The following is a 27360-nucleotide window of genomic DNA, read 5'->3' as shown; positions in this document are numbered from 1 at the left end:
TGTGTCAGAAACCTCAGAAGAACTGGTGGACATGCTTTCTCTGGGATTTGCAGCTTTGGATATAAGTTGCTCACTAGATGCCATTAAAGAAGTCCGATTCCAGGGGAGCAGGAAGGTCTTTGACAAGAGCATGAGGAATTCCAAAAGAGCAGAGCTAAACTAAGAGCCAGTGAAGTTTTATACAAAGCCACTAGGAGAAGGGGTGCTGGGGAGGATGTTTTAGCTGCTACAGCAGTCTGTCCTGTTCCCGTAAGGCAAGCCGTGAATCTCTCTAGGAAGGAGTAAAGATGTCAGAGACTAGTTAGTTACCCAGGTACAAAATAAGTAAAGGTCTAGGTGGTGGAGGAACACACCTTTAGTTCCAGCACTAAGAAGCAGAGGCAGGTGGATCTCTGTGAGTTCAAGGCCACACTGGTCTACAAAGTGAGTTCCAGGACAGTCAGGCAGCCAGGGCCACACAGTGTGAGACCCTGTCTTGAAAACCAAATAAATAAATAAATAAAAAGCTCTGGTACACACCTTTAATCCTAGCGCTCGGGGCGGTAGAGCAGGTGCAGTTCTGCCTGGTCCCGCCTTCTCCGGTTTTTAAGTGGATTTAGTCCATCACGTCGGGCGCCACTCAGTTGAAATAAGAGCAGCGGGGCTGCGTCCCCGGCACCCGGCCGCCCCCACGGCTAGCTTTACCCGAAATAATTACACGGACACTGTATTCTTTTAAACACTGCTTGGCCCATTTCTATCTAGCCTCTTCTCGGCTAACTCTTGCACCTGGACTAGCCCATTTCTAGTGTAGCCCACGAGGTGGCTTACCAAGGAGATTCTAGCCTACGTCCATCCTGGGTCGGAGCTTCATCGCGTGTGTCTGCACAGGAGCGGGCAGCATGGCATCTCTGCTCCAGAGAGCAGAGCTATCAGTCTGAGCTCACTTCCTCTTCCTCCCAGCGTTCTGTTCTGTTTACTCCACCTACCTATGTTCTAAGCTATGAGCCCAAGCAGTTTGTTTATTACTTAACCAATGAAATCAACAGATTGATATATAACACTCCCACATCAATAGCATGTATAATTCTTGCTCATTTTAATGATGCATTCTATTTTAGAGACAAACAATGAAAAGAGGCAGGTAAAACTTAGAAAGTTAGAACCCCAAAATTTAAGAACAATTAAAGAAGTAACTGCAAGTATACTTAGTGGTAAAGTACTTGCTGAGTTTGAATTCTGTCTTGTGGATGAGAAGTAGATTGCTTCCGGTTTCGGAACAACCAGCATTCTGGGGTGCTAGGATGCCAGGATATAGTGTGGGGCAATTAGAAGTGTTTGTGTGTGTGTGTGGCTTTCGAGATAGGATTTTTCTGTAATAGTTCTGGCTGTCCTGGCTTCTGTTTTGTAGACCAGGCTGGCTACAGCTCACAGAGAAGCCTCTGCCTCCCAAATGCTGGGATTAAAGGCGTGCACCACCACTGTTTGAGATATGATCTAAAACCCATCTTTTGCTCTGAGCCTCTTGTTTCGCTAAATCAAAAAACCAAATCACACTTATTTGCGAGCTTTTCCTTCCTTCCTTCCTTCCTTCCTTCCTTCCTTCCTTCCTTCCTTCCTTCCTTCCTTTTTTCTTCCTTCCTTCTTTGCTTCCTTCCTTCTTTTCTTTTCCTTCCTTCCTTCCTCCCTCCCCCCTCCCTCTCTCTTTCCCTCCCTCTCGCATTCTCTCTCTTTCATTCCTTGTTTTCCTTGCTCCCTTTTTCCTAAAGAACTTTCCTGGGCTAGGGAGATGGCATAGCTGGTTAAGCACTTGTGCATAAACATGGTGGTCTGAATGCAGTCACAGCTTTCTTGTCAAAAGGTGACATGGTGGCACACACTGTAATCCCAGTTTGGAGAGCTAGAGACAGGAAGATCCTGGGGCTTGTTGGCCTGCCAGCTTTGTCTAGTTGGCAAGCCTCACGTCCCAGGTCCCAGTGAGAAACCCAGCCAGAAGGCAAGGTGAATGATTCCTGAGGAATGATAGCGGAAGATGGCATCTGGGCTTCACATGCATGCTCACATCTCTGTGCATATATGGTAGTAACATGGTCACGCAAAGTAACAGAGCTTCTCCGGTGTGTTCGATGTCATAATTTGTGTATTGTGTCATAATTAATAAGGGGAATCAAAGCATAAATCTTCCTGTTTATGTTGGTCTTGGTATCTTGAGGATCCTGACTGTCACCTCACAGTGTTGTTTTGGGAAGGTGAGTGACTAATACTTGGAAAAATAATGTCAAAAAAAATGTGCTTTGGCCAGGTAGTGGTGCATGCCTTTAATTTTTACTCTCAGGAGGCAGAGGGATAGGCAGAGGTAGAGGCAAGCAGATCTCTGTAAGTTAGCTGTCAGTCTGGTTTATGTAGTAAGATGTGGGGAGGCCAAGGCTACATAGTGAGGCTCTGTCTCAAAAACAAAACAAGCACACTTTGCTTTTTTTAATGTTGCTGTTAACATGGTAACATCTCTAGGTCAGCCATCTGCTGATTTTCTTTTTCAAGGATCCACCTGCATCAGATCTTGCCTGACAGTCTGTAGCATAATAAAATAATAATAATAGCCGGGCGATGGTGGCGCATGCCTTTAATCCCAGCACTCGGGAGGCAGAGGCAGGCGGATCTCTGTGAGTTCGAGACCAGCCTGGTCTACAGAGCTAGTTCCAGGACAGGCTCCAAAGCCACAGAGAAACCCTGTCTCGAAAAACCAAAAAAAAAAAAAATAATAATAATGTAAAACATAATAAACATTTGGGTTGTTAAGAGAACAAAACTTTCATTTTCTGTCCCCAGTTGACTTGAAAGATGTGCTTTGAAACTTGAATGAGGTCTGTGTGAGGTGTTAGCTTTTCAGTTTTGGTTTCTTGAGTTTTCTTGGTAGCTGTAAACACTGCCAGCCTGAATACTTTTGTTACAAGCCCTCCTTGGGTTGGAATTAGTGCTGGATCCTCAGGAGAACTTTCCTCACATCCTGTGGATGGGATGCTTTTAAGGTGAGCAGGTCATTGACTCTCATCCCACTTTTAAGAAGTAGTCGTTTAAATATGTGCCCAGCTGAGACGGGGTCTGGAAAACCTCCAGTCATCTTCCAGTGCAGTAAGTGATGGGACCATCATCAAATCCCAGTGTCCTGAGCAGATTGTTGCTTGGGTAATAACATCCTTTTCTGCAGTACCCCCTGTAGTGTTATATGGGTATCAGATCTCCATAAATGGCCTCTCTGACTGTTAAGCAGCTGCCACTTCCCACCCCTGAGGTGGCTTTGTTTTCCGGGTGGGTGAATCAGTCCTTGCATATAGTTTTGAAATGGTTAGAGAGCCTTTGGGATGAGCGTGTAAGTTAGCAACTTACAAATATGTGTCTTAAGGGAAAGAAGGTTTTATTTCTCTCAAAAGACCACTATCCCTACGGACTCATAGGACAGGACAAATTGAGTTTTTCAGAGTATTCACTTTTTAGAAGAAGGAAAAACAGGAGAGGTAAATGAACATAAACATGAGCTAATTCAACGTCGAGGAAATGTAGGTAGAGTAGAACTGACATTTGTGTGTGTGTGCAGACATGCACACATGTGCACTTGACAGATACCCATGTGAGATGAGAGAGTCACTGGAAATAGGGGCTGTCAGCAGGCAAGATGCCTTGGGTTTGGATGTTGGGAGCATCGCTGTGGAAATAGGGCTTGCAGAAGCATTTTGTTATCCCTTTCTTAATCAGCTAACAGCCTTTCTCAGCTTGGTGGCACTCACCTTCATTCTTCTCTCTTCCTGCAGTCGGTGAACCCTTATATCGTGAAGCTGTCCATTGTGGATGATGAAGCTACGCTGAATGTGAGTCTCTGGGCTCTTGAGCTTTTGGTGTTATCTCACTTGCCTTGTTTTCAGTGGACTCTAAGAAGAGAGAAGCTGCTGGGTGGTGGTGGCGCACGCCTTTAATCCCAGCACTGGGGAGTCAGAGGCAGGAGGATTTCTGTGAGTCTAAGGCCAGCCTGATCTACAGAGTGAGTTCCAGGACAGCTAGAAACATTACACAGAAAAACCCTGTCTCAAAACAACAACAACAAAAACAAGAGAGAGAAGCTGGGGTAGTGGTGCTTGTAATGGAAACTGGTCAGAAAGTTCAGGTTAAGAGCTGTCCTGTGGTACTAGTGCGGCCTGTCTCAGAAGAAAAAGGTCTGGGGATAGAACTTACAAATTTTGGGTTCAATTTCCAGTGCACAATAAACAGATAAAAAATGAATCCGAAGCTTATTGGTGGTGGTGCACACCTTTAATCCCAGCACTGAGAAGTCAGAGGCAGGTGGATCTCTGTGAGTTTGAGGTCAGTCTGGTCTACAGAGTTCCAGGACAGCCAGGGCTACACAGAGAAACCTTCTCTCCAGAGAAACAAACAAACAACCCCCCCCCCCCCCAAAAAATCCCAGAAAGCAGAGTGCTTTATCATGAGTTTGGTTTTTGTTTTTCGAGTCCCACTGTGTAGTCCAAGCTGGCCTTAAATTCCTAGTCCTCCTGTTCCAGCCTCTTTAGTGCTGGGATTACCAGTGTATGACCTCCTGTGGCACCGGATGTGTTGCCTGGTGTCTGAAAAGACCAGACGGTGGCATCAGATTTCCTGGAACTGGAGTTAGAATGGTTTGAGCCTCCTTGTGGGTGCTGGGAACTAAACCTGTGCAGTAAGTGCTCCTTATCACCATGCCACCTCTCCAGCCCTGAACTTCCTGTGTGCAGAAAAGGCTTGATACTACTCATAGCCTGACTCTAGGAAGCTGAAACATTAAGGATGATGTATATCTGCTGTATGTGTCCCAAAAATTTTGCAAAGGGACTTCTGCTTTCTGACTGTAGGGAGAAAAGGATGACCAGTATTTGGCTTTCTCTCCTTATCCTCTAATTTTGTTGTTGTTGTTGTTTTTTGAGATAGGGTTTCTCTGTGTAATAGTCCTAGCTGTTTTATAGTTCGCTATGTAGACCAGGCTGGCCTTGGATTCATAGAGATTCAACTGCCTCTGCCTCCCGAGTGCTGGGAGGCCTGTGCCATCCCTCCCAGCAGAATTTCTGTTCTTGAAGGCAGCTTTCTGGTGGAGCTTCCTGGGTATAGACTTTAGGGTTTATGTTCTCCCTGGCTGAGCTGTAGCTGAGCTGTAGCAATGCCACCAGCACCTTGGGCTCCTTGCTTGTTTCAACTGTGCTGTGTTTTCTCTTCCAGGGAATGGGGCTTGTGATCACTCAGGCTTTGTCTGAGTACAATAGGTGAGTCTACTTCTCCACATGGAAAAGGCTGTTTCTCTTGAACTGGGAGAGTAGGGAAGAGGTTCATTAGAATTCGTAGATAAAAATTCCTAGCCTATCCCAAAGCGTAGTTAGAGGTCTGGCTAGAGGTCTGGCGCGTGCAGATGCACCTGCTCAGCCTGCTGGTATCCGTGGGGCTTTGTTTCCTATCTGGGAAAAGCTGCCCTCAAGTTAATGCCCACCTTTAGTTTAAACAATTAGGCACATTCTCTTTCAGCCTTGGTGTTTGTTACAGAGCATTTCGTTAGCTCTTTAGCTACAAGCAGGCTTTCCTTTTTGTTCAGTGAGCCTCATAAGTACCATTTTCCATGTAAGAAAGCTCGTGAAAACTACTTTAAAACTCGTTTTGTTGTTATCTGTTTGTTTTTGAGACAGGGTTTCTTTGTTTAGCCCTGGCTGTGCTGAAAATTGCTCTGAAGACCAGACCAGGGTAACCTCAAACCTTGAGATCCACCTGTCTTTTTTTCTGAGTGTTGGGATTAAAGGTGTGCACCACCAAGCCTGGCTAAAATTCTTTAAAAGAATAGAAAAGAGAAAGCATATTGAGTTAGGTCTTATTTAACAGATTTGCAAATGTTTCTTTCTTCCCCTGGGGATTGAACCCAGGGCCTTATGCAAGCTCAGAACAACCTCTATTACTGAGTTACACTCATGAACCAACTGTGTCTTTTTCATTAGTGGTTCAACTTCCTAAAGTCCTTGTTTAGTCTCTTAAATTGATTCTTGCTTTTCTTCATCCCATGGAAGGGGAAGGATTTGGCATTCCATGAATGGAAACCAGAAATCTGTAGTCCCCCTAAGGGCCAGCCGGTATGTCCCTTCTCCACAAATGTTTTAGCTTTTCAACTTTCTTTCTCCTTCAAACAAACAAGGTTTTCACTGTCACAGCCTGAAAGAATTTTCACTGCCACACTTTTCAAGCAATCATCTGTTTGGGAAATAACTAGATCAGCCATATGCTAGAGGAATTTCACACTTTGCAGCTTGCTTTCTAAGTCTCTCCCAAAGTAGCCAGGCATTTTGGTACACACTCCCTCCAGAGCAGATGGGTGCTCTCAGCTTGCGGGGGACTGCCGTGGCTAGAGCGTCATCATGCTTTAGTTCTGGAGTCAGACGTTCTGAGAGTACGCTGCCCTGATTACCTAGAATGTCAGGGTTGAATATATACTTGGTAAAAAAAAAATCCTGAAGTTTAATTTGGCTATTTTTTTTAGGCAGTATAAAGACAAGGAAGAAGAACACCAGAGTGGTTTTTTCTCTGCTTTAACAAATATGGTAAGTTCTACTTGTGCTTTTTCTCTTCCTGTTGAGAAGTACAGGAAGCCTTCAGGGGTAGGCATATTTAGGCTCAGTTTGGATATGTTTGAAATAATGGTAGCTGGGACTGCAAGGCCAATTTTTTTGTTATATAGAGAGGCTCTGTCTCAAACAAAGCGGAAACAACAACAAAAGAATTGACCTTGTAGTCCTAGCTACTTGGTAAGATGAGGAGAATTACTTGAACCTACATATGCAAGACCAACTTGGGCAACATAGTCAAGAATCCATTTCAAGAATGAGTTGGCTCTGTTTGGAGGCTGACTGTAGAACACAGGCTAGAAGGGAGTCCTCCCCAGTGGCCTTTTGTAGTCTTCTGTAGCCACATGATCCCTAGTGACTGGATCATGCTCAGTTTACGTGGTGCTGAGGATTGAAGCTGAGCTTGGAAATGCTAGGCAAGCACTGAAACCACAGGCTGGCACTGAAGGCGTTCACTACCACCTCTTGGCTATAAGAGAAATCTTAAAAGAAGATAAAGAAAGTTAAAAAGTGTAAAAAGGAAAAAGAGAAAGGGAGATATATAAGTCTAGTGGATCCTAAAATGTAGGCAAAATTGGAACCCATCTTTGTGGGGAGGCATTAGTGTTCAAGCGCCCTAGAACTGAAACAGCTTCTTGCACAGAACAACTGTTTCTCTCACCCCAGGCAGTTTTTCTCCTGGTGCCTGTGCATTCTTTTTCTTCTTAGAGCCTGATTTTAAAAGAATCTTATAACTCTGAGACATAAGTCACTGAAGTGTTTCAGAGGCTATGAAGCATGAATTTTATATTGATATTTGATTATGTGAATTAGATATATTGTTCTCAGACATCTTCAAAATTTTTTTAAGGTTGAGTATTTTGAAACCCAGGCTGGCATTGAACTTGTTATGTAGCTGAGGATGATTTTGAACTCCTGATCCTTCTTCTACTTCTCAAGCACCTAATTTGCAGGTGTGCACCACCACATCTGACTTCTGGAATCACATGTAGTAAAGGCAACTTGTGCCAGGTGTTTATTTGCAGTCCTTGACAGTATGTAAGCTCAAACCCTGTGATCTGAAAGCAGAACAGGTTTTACATCAACAGTTCTAGTTGGTTGATAGCAGTCTACTCTCTCTGAAGTTTAAAAAATTATTTTCTAGCCGGGCGGTGGTGGCGCACGCCTTTAATCCCAGCACTTGGGAGGCAGAGGCAGGCGGATCTCTGTGAGTTCGAGACCAGCCTGGTCTACAAGAGCTAGTTCCAGGACAGGCTCCAAAACCACAAAGAAACCCTGTCTCGAAAAACCAAAAAAAAAATAAAATAAAAAAATTATTTTCTTTTATTCCTTTTGAGACAGATTTTTGACACTATAGCTTAGGTCCGCCCCTACATAGTCTATGTAGCCCAGACTAACCTTGAACTTGTGACTTTGGGATTGTAGTTGTAGGTATCAGGATAAGCTTGAAGTTCTCTGTGAGTCAGTTCTGATTGCACACACGCAGTTTCCAGGAAACATGCCGTGGTTAGAATATTTAGGCTGACATCTACCTTGACATTGTTACTAAACTTACACATTGAAAGCCTAGATGATGCAGTAGGGATCTCATTATTTCATTTATTATTGGTAAGTCTTTTACAGTTTTCAAAGTGGACTGGTTTTTGTGTGTCACTGGTGGTCCTGAGTTCCTTGTTTGCTACTAGAAGCAATGGTTTTTCACTGGTTAAGCCCAGAGCCTCTCTCTTGGCCTCCTGTGTACAATCTGTGCTTCCTCCTTCCGTCCACAGGTGGGCAGCATGTTCATAGCAGATGCCCCTGAGAAGATCTCGGTACAGTAAGTACTTGGGCATTGTGTGTGCTCTCTTGCTGACTCGAGAGCACAGAGCAGAAAGTGTCACCTCCTTAAACCTTTTATATATTACGACCTTTTAAAATGATTTTTCCAGTGTTTCTTGGGGTTTAGGCAACCATGGATTCTTGGAGATCTCTACTTTAGAGGCATTGATAGAGCGACTGCTTGATGTCCTTAAATAAACTGGGTGTGATTGGCATATGCCTGTTATCCCAGCTCTCCTGAGGTGCAGATGGGAGGATCAGATGTTTACCCTAACCCTCTGCTACATAGTGAGCTGAGGCCAATCTGTGCAACATGAGACCCTGCCTTAAAGAAAAAATAAATAAAGTTTTTGAGACATGATCTTGCCTTGTATAGTCCTGGCTGCCCTGGAACTCTCTGTGCAGATCCTGGCTGGCCTTGAGTTTGTGGTAATCCTGTTACCTCTGCCTACAGAGCATTAGGTCATTAGGTCACCATTACTAGCTCTGTCTCCCAAGTGCTGTGACTGAAATGCCTAAGGGCTGGGTGTCAACCCCTCAGGTTTAGCTGGCTAGGGGCTGGAAGAATTGGCCTTTAACCTGTGCTTTTTTGCACACGTCCAAAGGTAAATAGAGGGACTGACAGTGAGGAGCTCTTGATGGTTGTGTTTTACATTCTTTACTCTTTAAGAAGGAATCTGATCTCTTTTTCTGTTCTCTTTTTCCTTAGAACCAATGAGGCCATTCTTCTGGCACTTTATGAAGCTGTCCATTTAAATCGAAACTTCATCACAGTATTAGCTCAGGTTGGTTATCTTTTTCTTTTTTTAAGATTTATTTTATTTGTTATGTATACAATAACAAATTTTTGTTATGTATACAATAATGTTGGTTATCTTTTTCTTTTTTTAAGATTTATTTTATTTGTTATCAGTGCTGTGTCTGAATGTTTGCCTGTAGCCAGAAGAGGGCATCAGATCTCATTACAGATGGTTGTGAGTCACCATGTGATTGCTGGGAATTGAACTCAGGACTTCTGGAAGTCAGTGCTCCTAACCTCTGAGCCAACTCTCCAGTTCCCTTGGGTTGGTTCTCTTAAAAGTCCCAATACTGGCTGGGTGTGGTGGCCTGTACCTAATACTAGCACTGGGGAGAGAAGCAGGTGCATCTCTATGAGTTCAAGTATAGCCTGGGCCAGCCAAGGCTGCAAAGTGAGACACTCCCCAACTCCCCAATCCTTTTCTCTCTCAAATTTCATTTTATTTATCTTTTGTTTTTATGATATTGTAGGATTAAATCCAGGACCTTGTACATATTAGGCCACCTGTCTCTGCTTCCTGAATTCTGGGATTAAAAGTTTATGCTACCATGCCTGTGTGTATGTTTCTTTTAAAGAAATCTACTAGTAGAATTTTAACTAAAAAGTAAGGCCAGCCGGGCGGTGGTGGCGCACGCCTTTAATCCCAGCACTCAGGAGGCAGAGGCAGGCGGATCTCTGTGAGTTCGAGGCCAGCCTGGTCTACAAAGGGAGTTCCAGGACAGGCTCAAAGCTACAGAGAAACCCTGTCTCAAAAAACAAAACAAAGCAAAACAAAAAAAAAAGTAAGGCCATGTTTTGAAAACAATATGCTGTTTTGGGGTATGTTTTGAACTCTTACTAGTTTTCATAAGATAATTAAGAAAGTTTGCTATTTCTTGTCAGTCTATCAAATTCCTTAACTGACTCAAGAAGAGATGGGGAAGGTAAAGGACTGGCAAAGCTGTTGAAAACAGAAAGGGCTGGGGCAGGAGTGATGGCTCATCGGTTGAAAGCACTGGCTGCTGTTGCAAAAGACCCAGGTTCAATTCCCAGCACCTGCATGGCAGCTCACAACTGTCTTTTAACTCCAAAATCTGGCACACTCACACAGACATACTTGCAGGCAAACACCAATGCACATAAAATAATAATTAATAAAAAAGAAAAGAAAGGAGAGTGGATTCTAAAAAGAACGACTCTTGCCGGGCGGTGGTGGCGCACGCCTTTAATCCCAGCACTTGGGAGGCAGAGGCAGGCGGATCTCTGTGAGTTCGAGACCAGCCTGGTCTACAAGAGCTAGTTCCAGGACAGGCTCCAAAACCACAGAGAAACCCTGTCTCGAAAAACCAAAAAAAAAAAAAAAAAAAAAAAAAAAAAAGAACGACTCTTGAGCTTCCTTCTCCCAGTAGACGTGGCAGTGGCTGAGGAAAACCAAGGCCACGGGGGTCACCTACATTGTCCATGCTAGATTTTTGCCTCTGCACTGTACATGTTCTTGCATGGTTTTTCCTTACACTGTGTGTGTGTGTGTGTGTGTGTGTGTGTATGTGTGTGTGTGTGTGTGTTGGGGGTGTTAGTGTAGAGTTCAGAGAATAACTGGATAACTTTTGGAAGTTGGTTGTAGGGGGGATAGGAGAGGCAGGGAGGGGAGCAGAGAAAAATGTAGAGCTCAATAAAAATCAATAAAAAACCAGTATGAAAAAAAAATCCTGAAACTTCATTTTCTTAAAAAAAAAAATAAGGGAAGTTGGTTCTATCCTTCTACCATATGGATCCTAGGTACCAAATTCAGGTCATCAACTTGGCAATGAGTACCTTACCCTCTGAGCTATCTTGCTTGTCTACATGCTCTTTTATTTTATTTATTTATTTTTCTTTTTTTAACAGTAAGGCTGCTATTAGCCTAGCTCCTTTTATGGTTCCTAGTATCCCCTTAGTTTACCTATATCTGTTTGTCAGTTCTGTAGTCATGAAAATAGTTCATACATCTGAATAATTTATTGGTTTTTTAAATATGAGGCTTTACAGAAAAATTTGTGTAATGGAACCCAAATTTCATAATGAAAATTAACCCACAGCGTTTCTTGCTAGAGCTTAGCAGGCATCCATAGGTTTTAAGCATTCAGGGCACCAAATGCAGGTCCTCAGTGAGCTTGGTAGTCTTATTTTGATCCTGGAAAGCCAGGGAGCATGCTTGGTGGAGGATACTTTTTTTTTTAAATATTTTTTATGGTTTATTTAACTTTATTTTATGTGCATTGGTGTGAAGGTGTCAGATCCCCTGCAACTGGATCTTCAGACAGTTGTGAGCTGCCATGTGGGTGCTGGGAATTGAACCCGGGTCCTCTGGAAGAGCAGTCAGTGCTCTTAACCACTGAGCCATTTCTCCAGCCCCATTAGTGGAGGATACTTAAAGGGAACTATATTTTCTGTTTTCTTACCCATCTGTTCCTCTTTCAGAGCCACCCAGAAATGGGGTTGGTGACAACCCCCGTCAGTCCTACTCCAACAGCCCCAGTCACACCACTTGGGACCACTCCACCCTCCTCTGATGGTGAGGCCACCACTTTTATTGTGTTTTTGGTTAAATATGAGTTTAGATATTTCTTTTTCTTGTTTTTTTTCTCTTTTCTTCCTCCCTCCTTCCCTCCCTCCCCCCCCCCCCTCCCTCCCTCCCTCCCTCCCTCCCTCCCTCCCTCCCTCCCTCCCTTCCTTCTTTCTTTCTTCTTTAGTTTTTAGAGACAAGGTTTCTTTGTGTAGCCCTGACTGCCCTGGAACTCCCACTGTAGACCAGGCTGGCCTTAAACACAGAAATCTGTCTGCCTCCTGAGTGGTGGGATTAAAGGCATGTACCACCCATTGCCTGGCTGATTCTAGATCTTTCAGTGCTAAGCACAGCTGTATTGAGCAAAGAATACATTTGTTAATTCTTTTAATTTGTTTGAGTGGGTAATTAATGTTGGTACACATCTGTAATCCCAGCTACTTGGAGGCTGAGGTAGAAAGATTACAAATTCAAGGCCTGCTTGGTCTGCCTAATGAGTTAAAGGCCAACCTGGTCAATTTATCGTGGCTGTCTCAAGTTTTAAAATGAGATGAAGATATGACTTGCCCAGCATGCATGAGCCCTGCGTGATGGGGGAGAGTCATCTGTTTTGTATTGATTTCATTGGTTAAATAAAGAAACTGCCTTGGCCCTTTAATAGGACAGAAAATTAGGTAGGCGGAGTAGACAGAACAAAATGCTGGGAGAAAGAAGCCGAGTCAATCAGTCACCATGATTCTCTGACCCCAGATGGATGTAGGCTAGAATCCTTCCTGGTAAGACACCATCTTGTGGTGCTACACAGATTATTAAAAATGGGTTAATCGAGATGTGAAAATTAGCCAATAAGAGGCTACAGATAACGGGCCAGACAGTGTTTAAATGAATACAGTTTCCGTGTAATTATTTCGGGGCATAAGCTAGCCATGCGGGCAGGCAGGTGCTGGGGACTCAGCCCTGCTGCTCGTATTACTACAATTTTATTTAAATCCATGTGTGGTAGTATATGCTTGTAATCCCAGCTAGAGGAGTGGAGGGAGGAGCATCAGTTCAAGCGTCTGGGCTGTGGTGGCGCACACCTTTTATTCGAGAACAGGACAACCAGAGCTGTCACACAGAGAAACCCTGTCTCAAAAAGAAACGATTATTGTTGTTCACCCCCTACATTTTTTTTAATGTAACATTTTTTTTTTGCTGATTCTTTTGGAATATCACATCCTGCGCCCCAATCACACTCATTTCCCAGTTCTTCCATGTTTGCCACCTTGTAGCCACCCCCACAGCCCCCAAAAAAACTCAAAAACTCACTGTCTTGCCTGCCTCTCCGTCACACATTGATTGTTGTCGTAGAGCTGTGGTGTAGCACACAGTGGGCCCTTTTGCCCAAAGAACCTTCCTTGGAAATGTTGGCTGCAGAGAGTTGTTGGCCTTTGGCTTCTCTACACCTTTAGTCCTGACTCCTCCATGACACTCCCCTCAGATATCCTGATGTTGCGTGAGTCCTGGAGATCCTGGGGCTATGGTTCCACAAGACCAGTCTCTTCAGGGCATAGATGGGGGAGATGGTAGAGTCAGCCCATCTTGTTTTTTTTTCAGACAGGGTTTGTTTGTGTAGCCCTGTCTGTCCTGGAACTCACTCTGTAGACCAGGCTGGCCTTGAACTCACAGAGATCCTCCTGCCTCTGGCTCCCTAGTGCTGGGATTAAAGGTGTGCGCCACCACATTTTTATATGGCACTGAGCATTCGAATTTTAATGCAGTATAAGCAGCAGAGAAGTATGGCAAGGAACTGTCATTGATCTTCAGATCTATGACAGCAAATTGGGGCTTTTTAGAATTGAAAGCCAAATTCCAAAATATCTTAATGAGAAGAAGCATAGTGAGGATTGCCTACTTGTCTGTTTATTCAGGTCACTGCTAAGCCAATGGAAACACTGTACTTTCTCTTAAGGATGGAGCTTGCCTAGTTACCATGGATATCCAAAGCCATAAATGTGTGTTTGTGAGTGTGTGTGTTCTCAGTTCCATGTGATGTTGGGGCTTGGATGCTTCAGAGAACTGCCTTTCAGCTGTTGATTGTGAACACTTCACCCACACCCTTGATTATGCAATGGCAGGATTTGTGCTTACCTACAACCGCTGAGCTTTTAGCCTGCTAGTGGGAACAAGTCAGCCCACTTTCAGATGACTGTCTCTCTTGACAAAAGCTCCCGAGAAACATTATAAAGGCAGCGTTAAAGAGCGATGCTTGCTTACGAGGGAGATTTTACACTGTGAGGGATTTGATTCTGCCTTTATTTTATTTTTTTCTTCTAACTCATTTCCTTACTGTAGGGGTCCTAAGTATTGTAGCCTTATTTTCAATTTTTGTTTTTTAATTACAGTGCTGCTCTGTAGCCCAGTTATATTTAAGGTATGTCACTGGTGCTATTATTTTTAAAAGCCAGCAGTTAGCTGTAACATTTGTTCACAGCTCAGACTTGACATTTGACAACTCCGCCTTGGCATGAGAGGACTTTCTGGTAAACTAAAAATATATATAGTTCTATATTTCTACATATTATGTAAGATAGTTTTCTAGTTATCACTGTGCGTGAGTGGGCTAAAACTTCCACTTACCAGTTAGATAACAAAGGAGTGATTATGGGTTCTGAGTTCAGAATGGCTGTGGTTTGAAATGACAGCCTATGAGACCGTTTAGGTCTGTTGTTTTTGAGACAGGGTCTTATCTATAGCCCAGTCTGACCAGGGCATCTGTTAGTGTTTCAATATAAAAATAAACTTACCTTTTTTATTTGTTCTTGGGGGCCAAATTATGGGAAAACAGCCAAGGATTGGGCATGCTAATTTCTTCTCATAAGGCTTTTTGCTGTGTATTGTGGAACCATAATGTACAGTGTTTCCCATTGTTAATAAATGTCCTTTGCATGCATTGTAATAACTCCAGAGGGATCCATTATAGTCATGAATACATATTATGACTAATGTCCCAAACTTAGAAGTGTGTTCATAGTTTAAAAATACAGCCAAATGCTATAGATTTTCAAATGTCAGTGGGCCATCATGGGGTTCTTTTTGTGTATGTGTTATGTTTTAGACACTGTTAAAGCACTAAGTGGTTGACTAATTCTATTTTTTTATTTTATTTTATTGTTTTATTTTATTTTATTTTTTGGATTTTTTGAGACAGGGTTTCTCTGTAGCTTTGGAGCCTCTCCTGGAACTAGCTCTTGTAGACCAGGCTGGCCTCGAACTCACAGAGATCCGCCTGCCTCTGCCTCCCGAGTGCCACCACCGCCTGGCTGACTGACTCTAATTTAACATCTTTAAATCCAAGTGAAAGCTGCTGTGCTTGGGTTTATTCTGATCCCCGCTGTGCACTGGGGCCAGGACAGTGGACCGAAGGGTCTTCTAGAAGCAGAGGCTAGACATGTAAACTTCCAGTCCAGGATGTGCTCAGTGATGTGCCTGTTTTCTCTCCGCTGTTGCATTTCAGGCTCCTTCTCATGGGGAAGGACTAAGGGGTAGAATTTGCACATAGTTCTGCCTCAACTTTCGCTCCTTTCATCTTGGGTACTTTTAGTGTAAGGGCTTGTTCTCGTACTGAGCAAATTTCTCCTTATTAGGAAGAATTCTTCCTTTATTTTAAGTAAGAGACTCATCAAAGCAGGCTCATTTATATTCAGTATAACTTTTTCCTTGAGTTAGAAATGACAGTGCCTCTAAGAAGGACCTTGAACTTTATTACTTGGGGCTGGAATAGAATTACATCCTTTTCTAGTGTATTAGAAGAAAAACTCTTTCTGGATTGACCCTAGATGAAAAAGAAGGTTGGCAGGTTTTGGGGAGCATGGGGCACAGGAGTTCAAGAGGCCTAGTGAGAGTAGATAGAGTTTTATGGAAAGTACTTGGTCCTCCTTCTGTCGTGGGAAAAGCTTATTTAGTCATTTTCTTGCCTGCTGGCAAATTGGCTATGTGGGTAGAGTGTTAGGTGGAATATGTTATGGGCTAAGTGTTTTATTTGTTCTATTCCAGTTATAAGTTCTGTGGAACTGTCACTGGATGCAGATGTACAGACCAGTAACCTACTGATAACCTTCTTAAAGTATAGCTCGATTGTCATGCAGGACACTAAAGGTAAGACATGTTGTCTTGGAGGCGTGCCTAATGTCAAAGAGCAGTGGCTGAATTTTGAGGCTTTCATCTGTGTCCTATTGGGGCCTCCTGGGCAGATGATGGACCTGGGCTCTGGGAAACAGTGATTTCTCACTGCCGGGTGACGGATGGTGTTGGGAAAACCTGAAGTTGGAGGAGAGGGCTTCAATATAGAAAAGGAAAAAAGTTGATCCCCACAAGAATTAGCAGGTGTGCTTAGGAGGTCTTGGTGTGGATGCACGCTCTTCTGTGGGAGTTCTTTGAGGTTAGCACCCTTCAGGGGATTCCCTTCTGAGGATGCACACTGGGAGCATCGACTTGTGGTGAGAGTCAGGGGACTCGGGGGGCTGTGCTGCTTATCGCTTAAAGTAGACAAGCCACTAACCCTAGATACAGTGCACAAGAGGGAGAGAACTGAGTGTTGGGGTTATTACTGTGAGCTCCTGGACTACAGAGTAACACCGTCATGCCCACGGGTCTGGAGCACTGCTGCTTTTCCTTTCCGATTTCCAGATCTTCTGGTCTTCACTCTGCTGCAACTTTCTTTCTCTTTTTGCTTCTGATTTTTGTCAGATAGAAGAGATCTGTCTGTCTGTCTGTCTGTCTGTCTTTCTATCTATCTATGTTCAGTGACCACCTGCATCCCACTGACATTCTGCTCTGTCTCATCTGCCTTAAGTTCCTTTTTGTGTCCTCGTTGTTTTGGCTGTGACACTTTAAAGAACACTGCAGGTATCACTAGTTTACAAAGTTCACTTTGCCTGCACCTCCAGAAATCAAAAACACTTACTCAGGTAGCTAAAATGTCATTATTATATCTACAAAACCCCAAAATGGCTCTCTAAGAGTGCGTGAGATTTAGTTCCTATTGAAGTTTCTTCAGTTACCCTCAAATCTCTTCCTTCTTTTTACAGAACGGACAGTGTCATACATTTAGACAATGAACTTTAGTAGCTTTTTAAGTAGATTTAAATTTTCTTCATTTTTTTTTAAAATTCTGACACAGGGATTCACTGTTTAGCCCTGTGTGGCCTGGCACTCACTGTGTAGACCTGCCTGGACTTGAACTCCCAATTCACTGTCTCTGCCTCTGTACTTCTGGGATTAAAGCGTGTACCACCATGCCCAGTCCTGATCTTTGATCTTCTTTCTCCCACTGAAAGTCTCTTCCCAACAAGTTCCCATCCCAATTTCTTGTTTTGATGATTGATTTATTTATAGATAGGAGTGTTTTGTCTTTAGGTATGCATGCCAGAAAGGGGCATCATATCCCATGGGGCTACAGTTAGAGAAGTTTGTGAGCCACCCTATTGCTGCTGGGAATTGAACTCAGGACCCCTGGAAGAGTAGCCAGTGCTCTTAACTGCTAAGCCATCTCTACCCACCTCAATATACCTTTTACCCCAATACTACTTTCTTTCTTTCTTTCTTTCTTTCTTTCTTTTTTTCTTTCTTTAATTTGGGTTTTGACATTTTATTTTTATTGATGCTAAGTGACCTTAAGATATGGTTTATAAGTTTTTGGCCTTTTTGAAAGAACTGGCTAGCCCTGAAAATAGAGATTTTTTTTTCCTTTTGGTTTTCAAGACAGGATTTCTCTGTAGCTTTGGAGCCTGTCCTGGAATTAACTCTTGTAGACCAGACTGACCTTGAACTCACAGAGATCCCTGCCTCTGCCTCCTGAGTACTGGGATTAAAGGTGTGCACCACTACCATCCGTCCCAATACTACTTTCATGACTCCTTTTTGTGTGTGGCCTACTGAGTTTAAATACCGTTTGGTTTTATGTTCACATGTATGTGTGCCTGAGTGCATGCTTATGTACCACATGTGTAGTGTAGCAGCCTGTGGAGGTTGGGAGGTGTTGGGTCTCCTGGAGCTGGAGTTATGAACACTTTTGAGCTGTCTGTCAGTGCTGGGAACTGAACCAAGGTCATGTCTTCTGAAAGAACAATGATTGTTGAGACCATCTGTAGCACCTCCTGAGTTTAATTACAAGTTTCTTGCTCAGTGTGGGTGGGAGACTATTTTCTGGAGCAAGAGTAACTTATCCATAGCTACACTACTGAAGAAAATGACATTCCTCCCCAAGTAGCTGTTAATCGCCAGTAGTCTCAGAAGGAAGGATGGGTCCTCAGGTGATATGTTGATACCCAATATTGGGTAGGTCTTGTATATGTAACCCCAGCTACAGTGATTTCATGGGTGTAATTGCTGTGTCATATCCAGAAGCCGCTTTTTTTGCCGCATGACTCTCTATCTTCTGGCTCTTACATTCTTTTTGTTCCCTCTTCTCTGACGTTTCCTAGGCCTTGGAGCAGGAGATAAAGCCGTCCCATTTAAGGTCAAGTATTCTACCATTACTTAGTTTTGATGCTTTGACAGTTACTGGTTTCTGCATTAGCCATGGTGTTTTAGTTAGGGTTTCTATTTCTGTGAAGAGACAACATGACCACGGCAACTCTTATAAAGAAAAACATTTTTTTTTTCAAAGACAAGGTTTCTCCCTGGCTATCCTGGAACTTTGTAGACCAGGCTGGCCTCAAACTCACAGAGACTTGCCTGCCTCTGCCTCCCAAGTGCACCACCGCTACCCAGCCAAAGGAAAACATTTCTTTGGGGCTGGCTTACAGTTCAGAGGCTTAATCTATTGTCATGGTGGGAAGCATGGAGACATGCAGGCAGACATGGTGCTGGGGAGGTACCTGAGAGTTCTACATCTGGATCTGCAGGCAACAGGAAGAGGAAGAGAGAGAGACACTGGGATTGGCTTGAGCATCTAAAATCTCAAAGCCCACCCCAGTGACATACCTCCTCCAATAAGACCACACCCACTCTAACACCTCTTAATAGTGCCACTCCGTGTGGGCCAGTGGGAGCCATTTTCATTCAGACTCCTACCACGGCCTGTTGCTTTAATAAGCTTCTCTCTCCTTTCTCTTCCTCTCTCTTCCTTGCTTTCTCTCTCTTGGTTTCTATCTTTGTCTCCAGAATCCTAGGTTGGTCTTATATTTGTTCTGTTGTAGAGGCTAGCCTTGAACTCTTGATCCTCCTGTCTGTTTACAAGTATTGGAATTACGTATGTGTACTACCATGCCCACTTGAGTTATTAACTTATAGTCTATGAATAACTTCAGATTTCCATATATTATAAGTCAATTTTATTAGGATTAAAAATGGATTGTTTTTGCTGCCTTACTTTATGTGAGGAGAGTGTCCTAAGAGCCTCTGAGGTGGGCTTTGGCTCCTTTCGGCATGATTTTTACTTCAGAAGGCTTTTGTTTGCCAAGTGAGCAGGTTTCTATTGTGAGGGTTTTCAAGAGCTCTGGAAAGGAAGGAATGAAGGCTCAGGAGCTCTAGAGTGAGAAGGAAACACTGAAAGACAGAGATTGGAAAGCTGAAAGAGCAATATGGGAAACTAAGACTTGCCAGAGCTGAAAGGAGCCTGGGTGTATGAGTCTAATTGTGCTGTGTTCAGACACTGCGTGAGCTATTATTGGAGAGCTCCGCCTTGGAAACTTGGGCATTTCCTCTTGTATCACGTGTTACTCTTTGAAGAGTAAGTGCTACATAGGGTTAACTCCATGCAGGTATTCCAGGTCACCATCTTCTAACATAGAATATAGGGTTAACTCCATGCAGGTATTCCAGGTCACCAACTCCTAACAGAACAGTCCATTGGGAACTGCTGAGGTGATTGGTTCTCTGAGACTTGGCAAGTGAGATCTGGCAGGCAAGGATAACAAGACTCTAGTGTATCTGAGTTTCCTGAGGCTATTGCTTCTGTATGGAAATGGGTAGCCTGTTCCTTTCTCTACAAATATTGCAACAACCACAGCAGAAAGAAATTGCATGGATGTGACCCAGAAAAATGAACTTTTAAGCTTTGCTTGATATAACACAGTGAATCGAGGCTCTTGGAATACATTTTTTAGCTCTAACAGTTATGTAAGCCTCTGTCCTGGTCACTTCAGGTTCATAAATACAAGTCCAAATTACAGACTAAGTAATAGCCAGTATGTGTGGTCGCAGTGTCTGTAGACTGCAATATATTTTTGCCAGTGAGAGGTCTAAATATGGCAAGGGCAAGGTTAGGTATGCAGAATAGTTTATTTAAAAAAAAAAAAGACTGTTCCATGGCTTTATTTGCCCATCTCTTCTCCTGTCTTAGCCTAAGACTTGCTGTGCTATGCCCTGGCTACAGGATCTCATGATCATTGTGTGTGTGTGTATTTTGTGTTCTGGGAATGGAACCTAGAGCCTTATCCATGGTGACCAAATGCCCTACCACTAAACCGGATCCCAGCTTCACATTATGATCTTAGGAGCCGTAGAGCTGATGTTTTCTTTGTCCCAGACAAGACATCTTTTTCTTTTCTTTGTTTGAGAAATGTTCTCACTCTGTAGCTCTGAGTGGCCTGGAACTCACACTATATAGACAAGAACTCAGAGATCCAGCTCTCTCTGCCATCAAAGTGCTGGGATTAAAGGTGGTTACTACCATCCCTGGCTTTCAGATACTTTTTTTCTAATGTATGTATCAAATGACATCTGTAAAATGCTTTTCTTTGGGTTTATTTATTCATTTTTTGTGTAAATGTATGCATATATGTGTATAAGTATGGTGAGTTGCATGGGTGTGCCCAAAGAGGGTGTCAGAGATAGAACATGGATGCTGGAAACTGAACATTGATCCTTTGGAAGAACACTCTGTAACAGGAGGAGTGGGCCTGCTTTTCCTCCCAGCTAGCTTGGCTAGCTTACACCCAAAATAATCACACAGAAATTGTATTAATTAAATCACTGCCTGACCCATTATCTCTAGCCTCCTATTGGCTAACTCTCACATCTTGATCTAACCCATTTCTGTTAATCTGTGTTCATCACGAGGTTGTGGTTTACCGGGAAAGATTCAGCGTATCTGACCTGGCAGCTCCATGGTGGCTCTCCATCTCCCTTCTTTCCAGCATTCAGTTCTGTCCACTCCGCCTACCTAAGTGCTACCCTATCAAAAGGCCAAGGCAGTTTCTTTATTCAACCAATGAAAGCAACACATAGACAGAAAAACCTCCTACACCATTTCCCCCTTTTCTGTTTAAACAAAAAGGAAGGCTTTAACTTTAACATAGACAAATTACGTATAACAAAACAGTTATCAAGCAAGAATTACAGTTACAATATTTATATCTACTTTATCTTTTATCATAAGTAAGGAAAACTATATAAATTCTTCAATTCCATCAAAGACTCTAGAAGGATATAATATTACTTAAGTAAACAGGAAGTATGTTGTAAGCAGCTTCCAAAACTCTAGAAATGACAGAGACATCTCCTTGCCTGGACAGTCACCCAAAGTTATTCTGTACTGTTGGGGCATCCATCTTCAGCCTAAAGGCCTATAGTATCCAGCAGACATTTCCATGAAGCAGGAAATTTCAAAGTCAGTTCAGTCACTTTCTTCTGTGCCCTGCAGAATGTCTCACAGACTCTCATGAATCAGGAACACCAAAGGATCATCTCACCTTTGGACAAGTTCAGCAGTCATCTCTCTGCGGGTTCTTCATGTCCAGTTTATGCATCAGTCCAGGCAAGAGCAGTTTCTTGCCCAGATGGCTAACCAACTCCATAAGGAGCCTCTTTGATGCCCATCTTCCTCTTGAAGTAGCTTGGTGCTGCCAAGAGCAGACATGTCTCATTGTTATGAAAAGTCCTAAGTTATTAAAAACATTTTAAATACCATATTCTGTAGTCTTTGAAAGTTATGAAGAATGCCTATCTAACTGAAATATATCTATGTAGCTAGAAAATCTAACTAACATGACTACAAGCTTGACTATTATCGATGATTATCCATTAACAACCTATATTTCCTAATTATACATTTTTAAATAAACTACACAATCACAATACCTTAATCAAGAGCAGAAATATACATATAACAAGATTGACCTTAAATTTATATCAATAAAGCAAAATCCATACCAATGCAAATTATTCATATCTATATCATATCCCCCATTAAATGTAAAAGAACATTTATAAACAATATTTGAAAATATGGGCATAGTTTTTTCTCTCCAAACTTCTTCCTATTGTGTGGGGGGCACTGTTAATCAGGTCTTTCATGGTGTATCCTGTATGCTAGGTTCATCTCAGTCGGCAGTTGAGCAAAGTAAGTTTTTGAGGGTGTTTAGAGCAACCTTTCAGGAGGGCGTGGTCTGTTACACCATAATTGCCTGGAGTCAATCCACAGGTCCTCTTCTGTGAAAACAAAAGAACAACCTCTTTTCCAAAGCATCATATCCTTAGACCCAAATTCTGAAGTCATAATACCATTATAATATACATGCTGGTTTAGCTTAGCAGCTGATACAATGAAATGTCTCTCTGTACTTAGCTCCTTCACAGTCAAAAAATTTAAAGAAAACACAATAATATATAGAATCCAGATCTGTGAATTTTTCATTTTTACGTGGCTCATTTTTACTCTATCACACTCTTAGCCTCTGAGCCATCTTTGCAGCACCCTGTGCTGGTTGGTATATTGTGAAGCATCATAAACTAAATAGTATAGTCGTGAAACAAATGAGAACTGCTCAGCTTTAAAAACATGTTATTATGTTATTGAAGCTGCTTCCTCAGTCATTCCTTCCTGTTCCTTTTCTAGAATTTTATGTTTTCATCCCTTTGTTTTGGTTTTGGTTTTAAAGTTCTTTAAAAATCCTTGGTACTTGTGTCTTTGGTGTTGTTACCTTAAAGAGAAATCTATTCGATTTTTAAAATAGGCACTAGGGTTGGGGAGTGTAACATGAGGGCCTGCTTGTTGGGGTGTCTGTCCTGCCCAGTTCCTGCAGTCGTTATGCTCCAGAGAAAACCACACAGAGCTCTATATTAATGATAAACTGATTGACCCATTAACTTAGGCTTCATATTAGCTCTTATAACTTATATTAACCTATTATCTATGTTAGCCAGATGGCTTGGTACCTTTTTTGGCGGGGCAGGTCACATCTTCCTTCTTCACTGTCTGGGCAGGACTGCAGGAAGAGCTTTCTCCTTCCTAGGATTCTCCTGTTCTCATTGCCCTGCTTCTACTTCCTGTCTGGTTGTCCCACCTATACTTTCTGCCTGGCTACTGGCCAATCAGCATTTATTGAAAACATAATTGACAGAATACAGAATTGTCCCGCACCATGGGAGTATGGTTTAGTGTGGAGCTCTTGCTTACCACATGTAAGGCTCTGGATTTAACTGAAAGAAAAGGCATGGGCATGATAATAGGAATGATTACAGGGATACATCTTGGACAGATACTTTACAGGCTACCAGGATAAACAAAATATTTTTCTTTGCCTAGGAGGGAAGCAAGACTTAATTTAGTACCACCTTGATTCTGATTCATGAGTGTGTGTTTTAACTGTATACATATGCAGCGTGCGTGCGTGCGTGCGTGCGTGCGTGTGTGTGTGTGTGTGTGTGTGTGTGTGTGTGTGTGTGTGTGTAGAGGCAACCTTGGGTGTCATTCCTCAGGTACTAGTCACCTATTTTTTTTTTTTTGAGATTAAGTAGGTAAAGCTGGCTGGCCAGCAAGTTTCAGGGATCCTGTTTCTCTGTCTCCCTAGAGCTGGGATTACAAGTATGTATCACAGGCTTTTTATATAAAATTGAATCGAAGTCCTTATGGTTGCAAGGCAGTGCTTTACTGACTAAACTATCTCCTAGCCTTCATTCATGACTTCTGTGCAATACTCCTCTTCATGATTGACACCTTTGTTCTCTATTCATTATGTGATTTGGATTATGTATAGAGAAGATTTTAATTTTTTTTTCTTTACAGATGAACACAGGCTTCATAGCGGCAAACTCTGTCTGATTATCCTTACATGTATTGCAGAGGTAGGTCTTAATGGGATCTTTGGGTGTAAGTTGGTTTCTTCCAGAATGCTCTTTTCTGCCCACCTGCTCCTTTCGCATGACTCGAGGGTCCTTTGTGTTGTCCATCTCCTTCCTCCAGAATTGAGCTTTGGTAACAGGGCCTTTGCTTTCATCACCACTGTGTTCTCGTTATCTGGCACACATAGACTCAATTAGCATTAGATGAATTAGTAGTGAACTTTGAGGTGCTGGGAAATGTAGCCTTTGGTAGAGTGCTTACCTAGCGTTTGTGAAGCCCTGGCTTTGATTCCCAATACCACATAAAAACATCCTGGCGTGGCACAGCACTCTGGAGGTGGAACTAGGAAGATTAGCATTTCAAGGCTTTCCTTGAGTGTAATAGTGAGTTTGAGGCCAGCCTGGGAATACATGAGACCCTATTTCAAACAAAACTAAACAATACTGATAAAGTAACTATGATAGTTGGTTCTGGATGGTTCTCCAGACATCCCCTTTTTTAAAGACAGAGGGTCTTTTATAGTCCAGGCTGCTCTTGAACTTCCTATGTAGTTATGGATAACCTTGAACTTCTTATTCCTCTGAGTAGAATTACAGGCACACTGTGTCCCACCATGCCTGGTTTTATGTAGTGCTGGGACTGAACCCAGGACTTTATGCATACTACACAGGACTATACTGAGCTATACCCATCTGTGTTTTGGTCCTTAGCAATTCTAACCAAGAGATTTAAAACTTTCTAGAAAGCCAACCTTTTCCCTCCGGAGGAGCTGTGTTGTGTCTTTTGTGTTTAGTAAGTTTTAAAAGGAGCTAAAGTATCCTGGGGTATAGGAGTACAAGAAAAATAGAGAATGGTTACATTTTGGTGGTGAACAAGAATTGACGTAAGAAGAGGTGTGTATGAGTTACTTTTCTCATTTTTGTGGCCTAATTCCAGATAAGTAAAATCTACATGTGGGCGAGATTGTTCAGTTGGTAAAGGCCCTGCTACTGAGCCTGATGACATGAGTTTGATCCCTCAGAGCCACATGATGGAAGAAGAGAGCCCACCAACTCTTGCAAACTGTTCTCTGACCTCCACATGTATACTGTGGTGGATGTGCGCTCTCACGCGCGCGCACACACACAATTTGATTTTAAAAAAGGAACTTGAGACTTTCTTTTGACTCCTAGTCTGAGGTGACCTAGTCCACCACAGCAGAGCAGACATGCCTGTGGGCACCTGCAGCAGCCTTTTCAGGGCACTGGTTAGGAAGCAGAAAGAGACAAACACTGGTGTCTATCAATTAGGCTTTCTCTTTTTTCTTCTCTTGTTCAAATTGAGTCCTTAGCCTACTGGGTAGTAGCAGACACATTTAGGGTGAGTCTTCAGTTCCTTAGTCTAACCTCTTGGAGGACACCCTTGTAGACACACACGGAGGATGGCTCATCAGTGATTTGAAAGCCAGTCAGCTATGGAAAGGTCACTCTTTGTGAGAAGGCCCTTTTGCCTGGCTTAGCTAGTGGTGACTCCCAAAGATGTTGGGACTTGAGCTAGATTAGAGCTAAATTTATAACTGCTGCCTCCCCTGTCAGAACTCCTTTCCCTTGTTTGTTTTTTAAGACAGCAGCCAAGGTACTCCACAGGGTGCAGTGGTCTCTCACACATTCACTTTCTGCATTCTGTGGGAAGATGAGCTCTTCTCGCAAGGTTAGGGGAGCTGGTGCTAGAAGAACTGCCTATTAGCAGTGGGCCTCCTATAACTGCTTTTCACAAACGTTCAAAGAAAATCCTTTAAGAGTTGTTTTTCACAAATTGTAACAGTCCCTGTAATTGGAGTCTGTAGGCATGTCAGATCTCAGGAAGATGTTGGGAGAGGGCCAGGGGATGCTTATTTCCAATCTTCTGTGAGAAGAGTTGATTTTTTCCACCAGTCTTTAGAAGGCAGGGAGAGATGGGGTCTTGTCTGCTTCAGTGCTGCCAGCATAGCAGTTATTTCCTGCTGCGCTGAGCTCACTCCCAGCAGAGCACAGGCCTCCTCATTCCGGGAGCCTCATGTGGCGTCTGCACATGTATCCTCTGCCCCTGTGAGAGCCTCCAAGCTGTCACAAGCACAGCTGACTCCTTGGGCAGATGGAAAGGAAGCGAGACTAGGAAAACAGATTCCTCTCAAGCCCCTGGATTTTAATATTTTATTGTATTTAATTTTCCCAGAGATCTTCTATCCACTAAAGACATACTGAGAAATTTTACTCAATTTCATGGCTTAAGTAAGGGGTTGATGTAAAGGCTCTAGGCTTATTACATTAACTCTCCAATGGATCCTGAAAGTAGTTTATAAAAGTCCAAGGATTTGGACTGAGAATGTAATTCAATTGGCCAAACACTTGCTTAGCATGACCAAATCTGGGGTTCAGTTTCTTCCTTTGCATAAACTGGTATGCCTATAATCTCAGCACTCAGAAGCAGAGGTAAAGACAGGAAAATTAGCGGCTATTCTTAGCTTCATAGGGAGTTGGAGGCCATTCTAGGCTAGAGACCTTGTTTTGGGTTGGCGGGAAGAAAAGAGGGAGGATTTTGTATGATAGATTACAAATGCATCCATTCATGTCTGCCTGCTTGCTTGCCTGCTTTCCTTTATTCTCACCTTCCTCTGTCTCTCCCTTTTTACTTCTTGTCTCTCCCTTCTGCTCCACCTCTGCACCATTTTTCCTTTAGTCTTTTAAATTTTTTTATTTATTTATGTGTGTGTATGTGTGCATATATGTGTACCTGTGTGTCTAGCCTTGCATATAGAGGTCAGAGAACAGTGTTGTGGATTACAAATACATGTGTTGTAGGGATCAGTTTCCACCATGTAGGTTGCAAGGATCAAGCTCAGTTGTAAAGTTTGGTGGCAGATGTCTTTATCCACTGAGTATCTCACCAGCCCCTTTCCTTCTGTCTTTCTTGTTTTCTCTCTATTGTATTTCTGTCTTTCCACAGGGTCTCATGCAGCCTAGATTGAGATTAAACTGGCGCTATATATATATATATATATATATATATATATATATATATATATATATAGTTCAGGATGACTTAAATTTCTGATCCTCCTGTCTCCACTCCCAAGTGCTGAGTATTACAAGGCATGTGCCGCCATGCCCAGCTGAGCTTCCTAAACACACTTCTCAGATCGTACTTTTCTGTTTTTATTAGGATCAGTATGCCAATGCGTTTTTACATGATGACAACATGAATTTTCGAGTAAACTTACACAGAATGGTAAGTGTGACTTATTTTTACTTCTTATTTTTAATGGAAAAGTTTTTGTATGTTGGCTGAGTTAGGATGAATCTTAAGAACAAGCCTAGCTGGATAATTGTGCCTAAAGGGCTCAGATCACAATTGCTTTTCCGCAGATCCATGTCTGTCCTTGTTTTTTTTTTCCCTGTCATAGAGCTGTTTCTTGCTCATCTGAGGGTAGAAAAATCAAAACTAGCTGGACAGTAGTAGTGCCTTTACCCAGCACCCGGGAGGTAGAGGCTGATGGATCTATACATTTGAGGCTAGCCTGGGTTACAGAGCTGAGTTCCAGGACAGTTGG

The 27360-nt window shown here is 42.7% G+C and overlaps 1 protein-coding gene across 2 annotated transcripts in view; it reads left to right on the top strand.

Annotated features, from left to right (window-relative positions):
• The window catches only part of Armh3 (armadillo like helical domain containing 3), a 195752-nt gene that overhangs the window by 32415 nt on the left and 135977 nt on the right, over positions 1-27360 (top strand). For both annotated transcript variants that reach the window (XM_075974238.1, XM_075974239.1), the window contains 9 exons: positions 3789-3845; positions 5221-5264; positions 6518-6578; positions 8372-8418; positions 9130-9205; positions 11659-11752; positions 15779-15880; positions 23736-23794; positions 26973-27038. In XM_075974238.1, coding sequence (XP_075830353.1) covers positions 3789-3845; positions 5221-5264; positions 6518-6578; positions 8372-8418; positions 9130-9205; positions 11659-11752; positions 15779-15880; positions 23736-23794; positions 26973-27038 — 606 coding nt within the window. The remainder of the gene's footprint in view (positions 1-3788; positions 3846-5220; positions 5265-6517; positions 6579-8371; positions 8419-9129; positions 9206-11658; positions 11753-15778; positions 15881-23735; positions 23795-26972; positions 27039-27360) is intronic.

Source organism: Microtus pennsylvanicus, chromosome 5, assembly GCF_037038515.1.
Source record: "Microtus pennsylvanicus isolate mMicPen1 chromosome 5, mMicPen1.hap1, whole genome shotgun sequence".
NCBI lineage: Eukaryota > Metazoa > Chordata > Mammalia > Rodentia > Cricetidae > Microtus > Microtus pennsylvanicus.
This window is presented reverse-complemented; position numbering and strand designations above follow the sequence as displayed.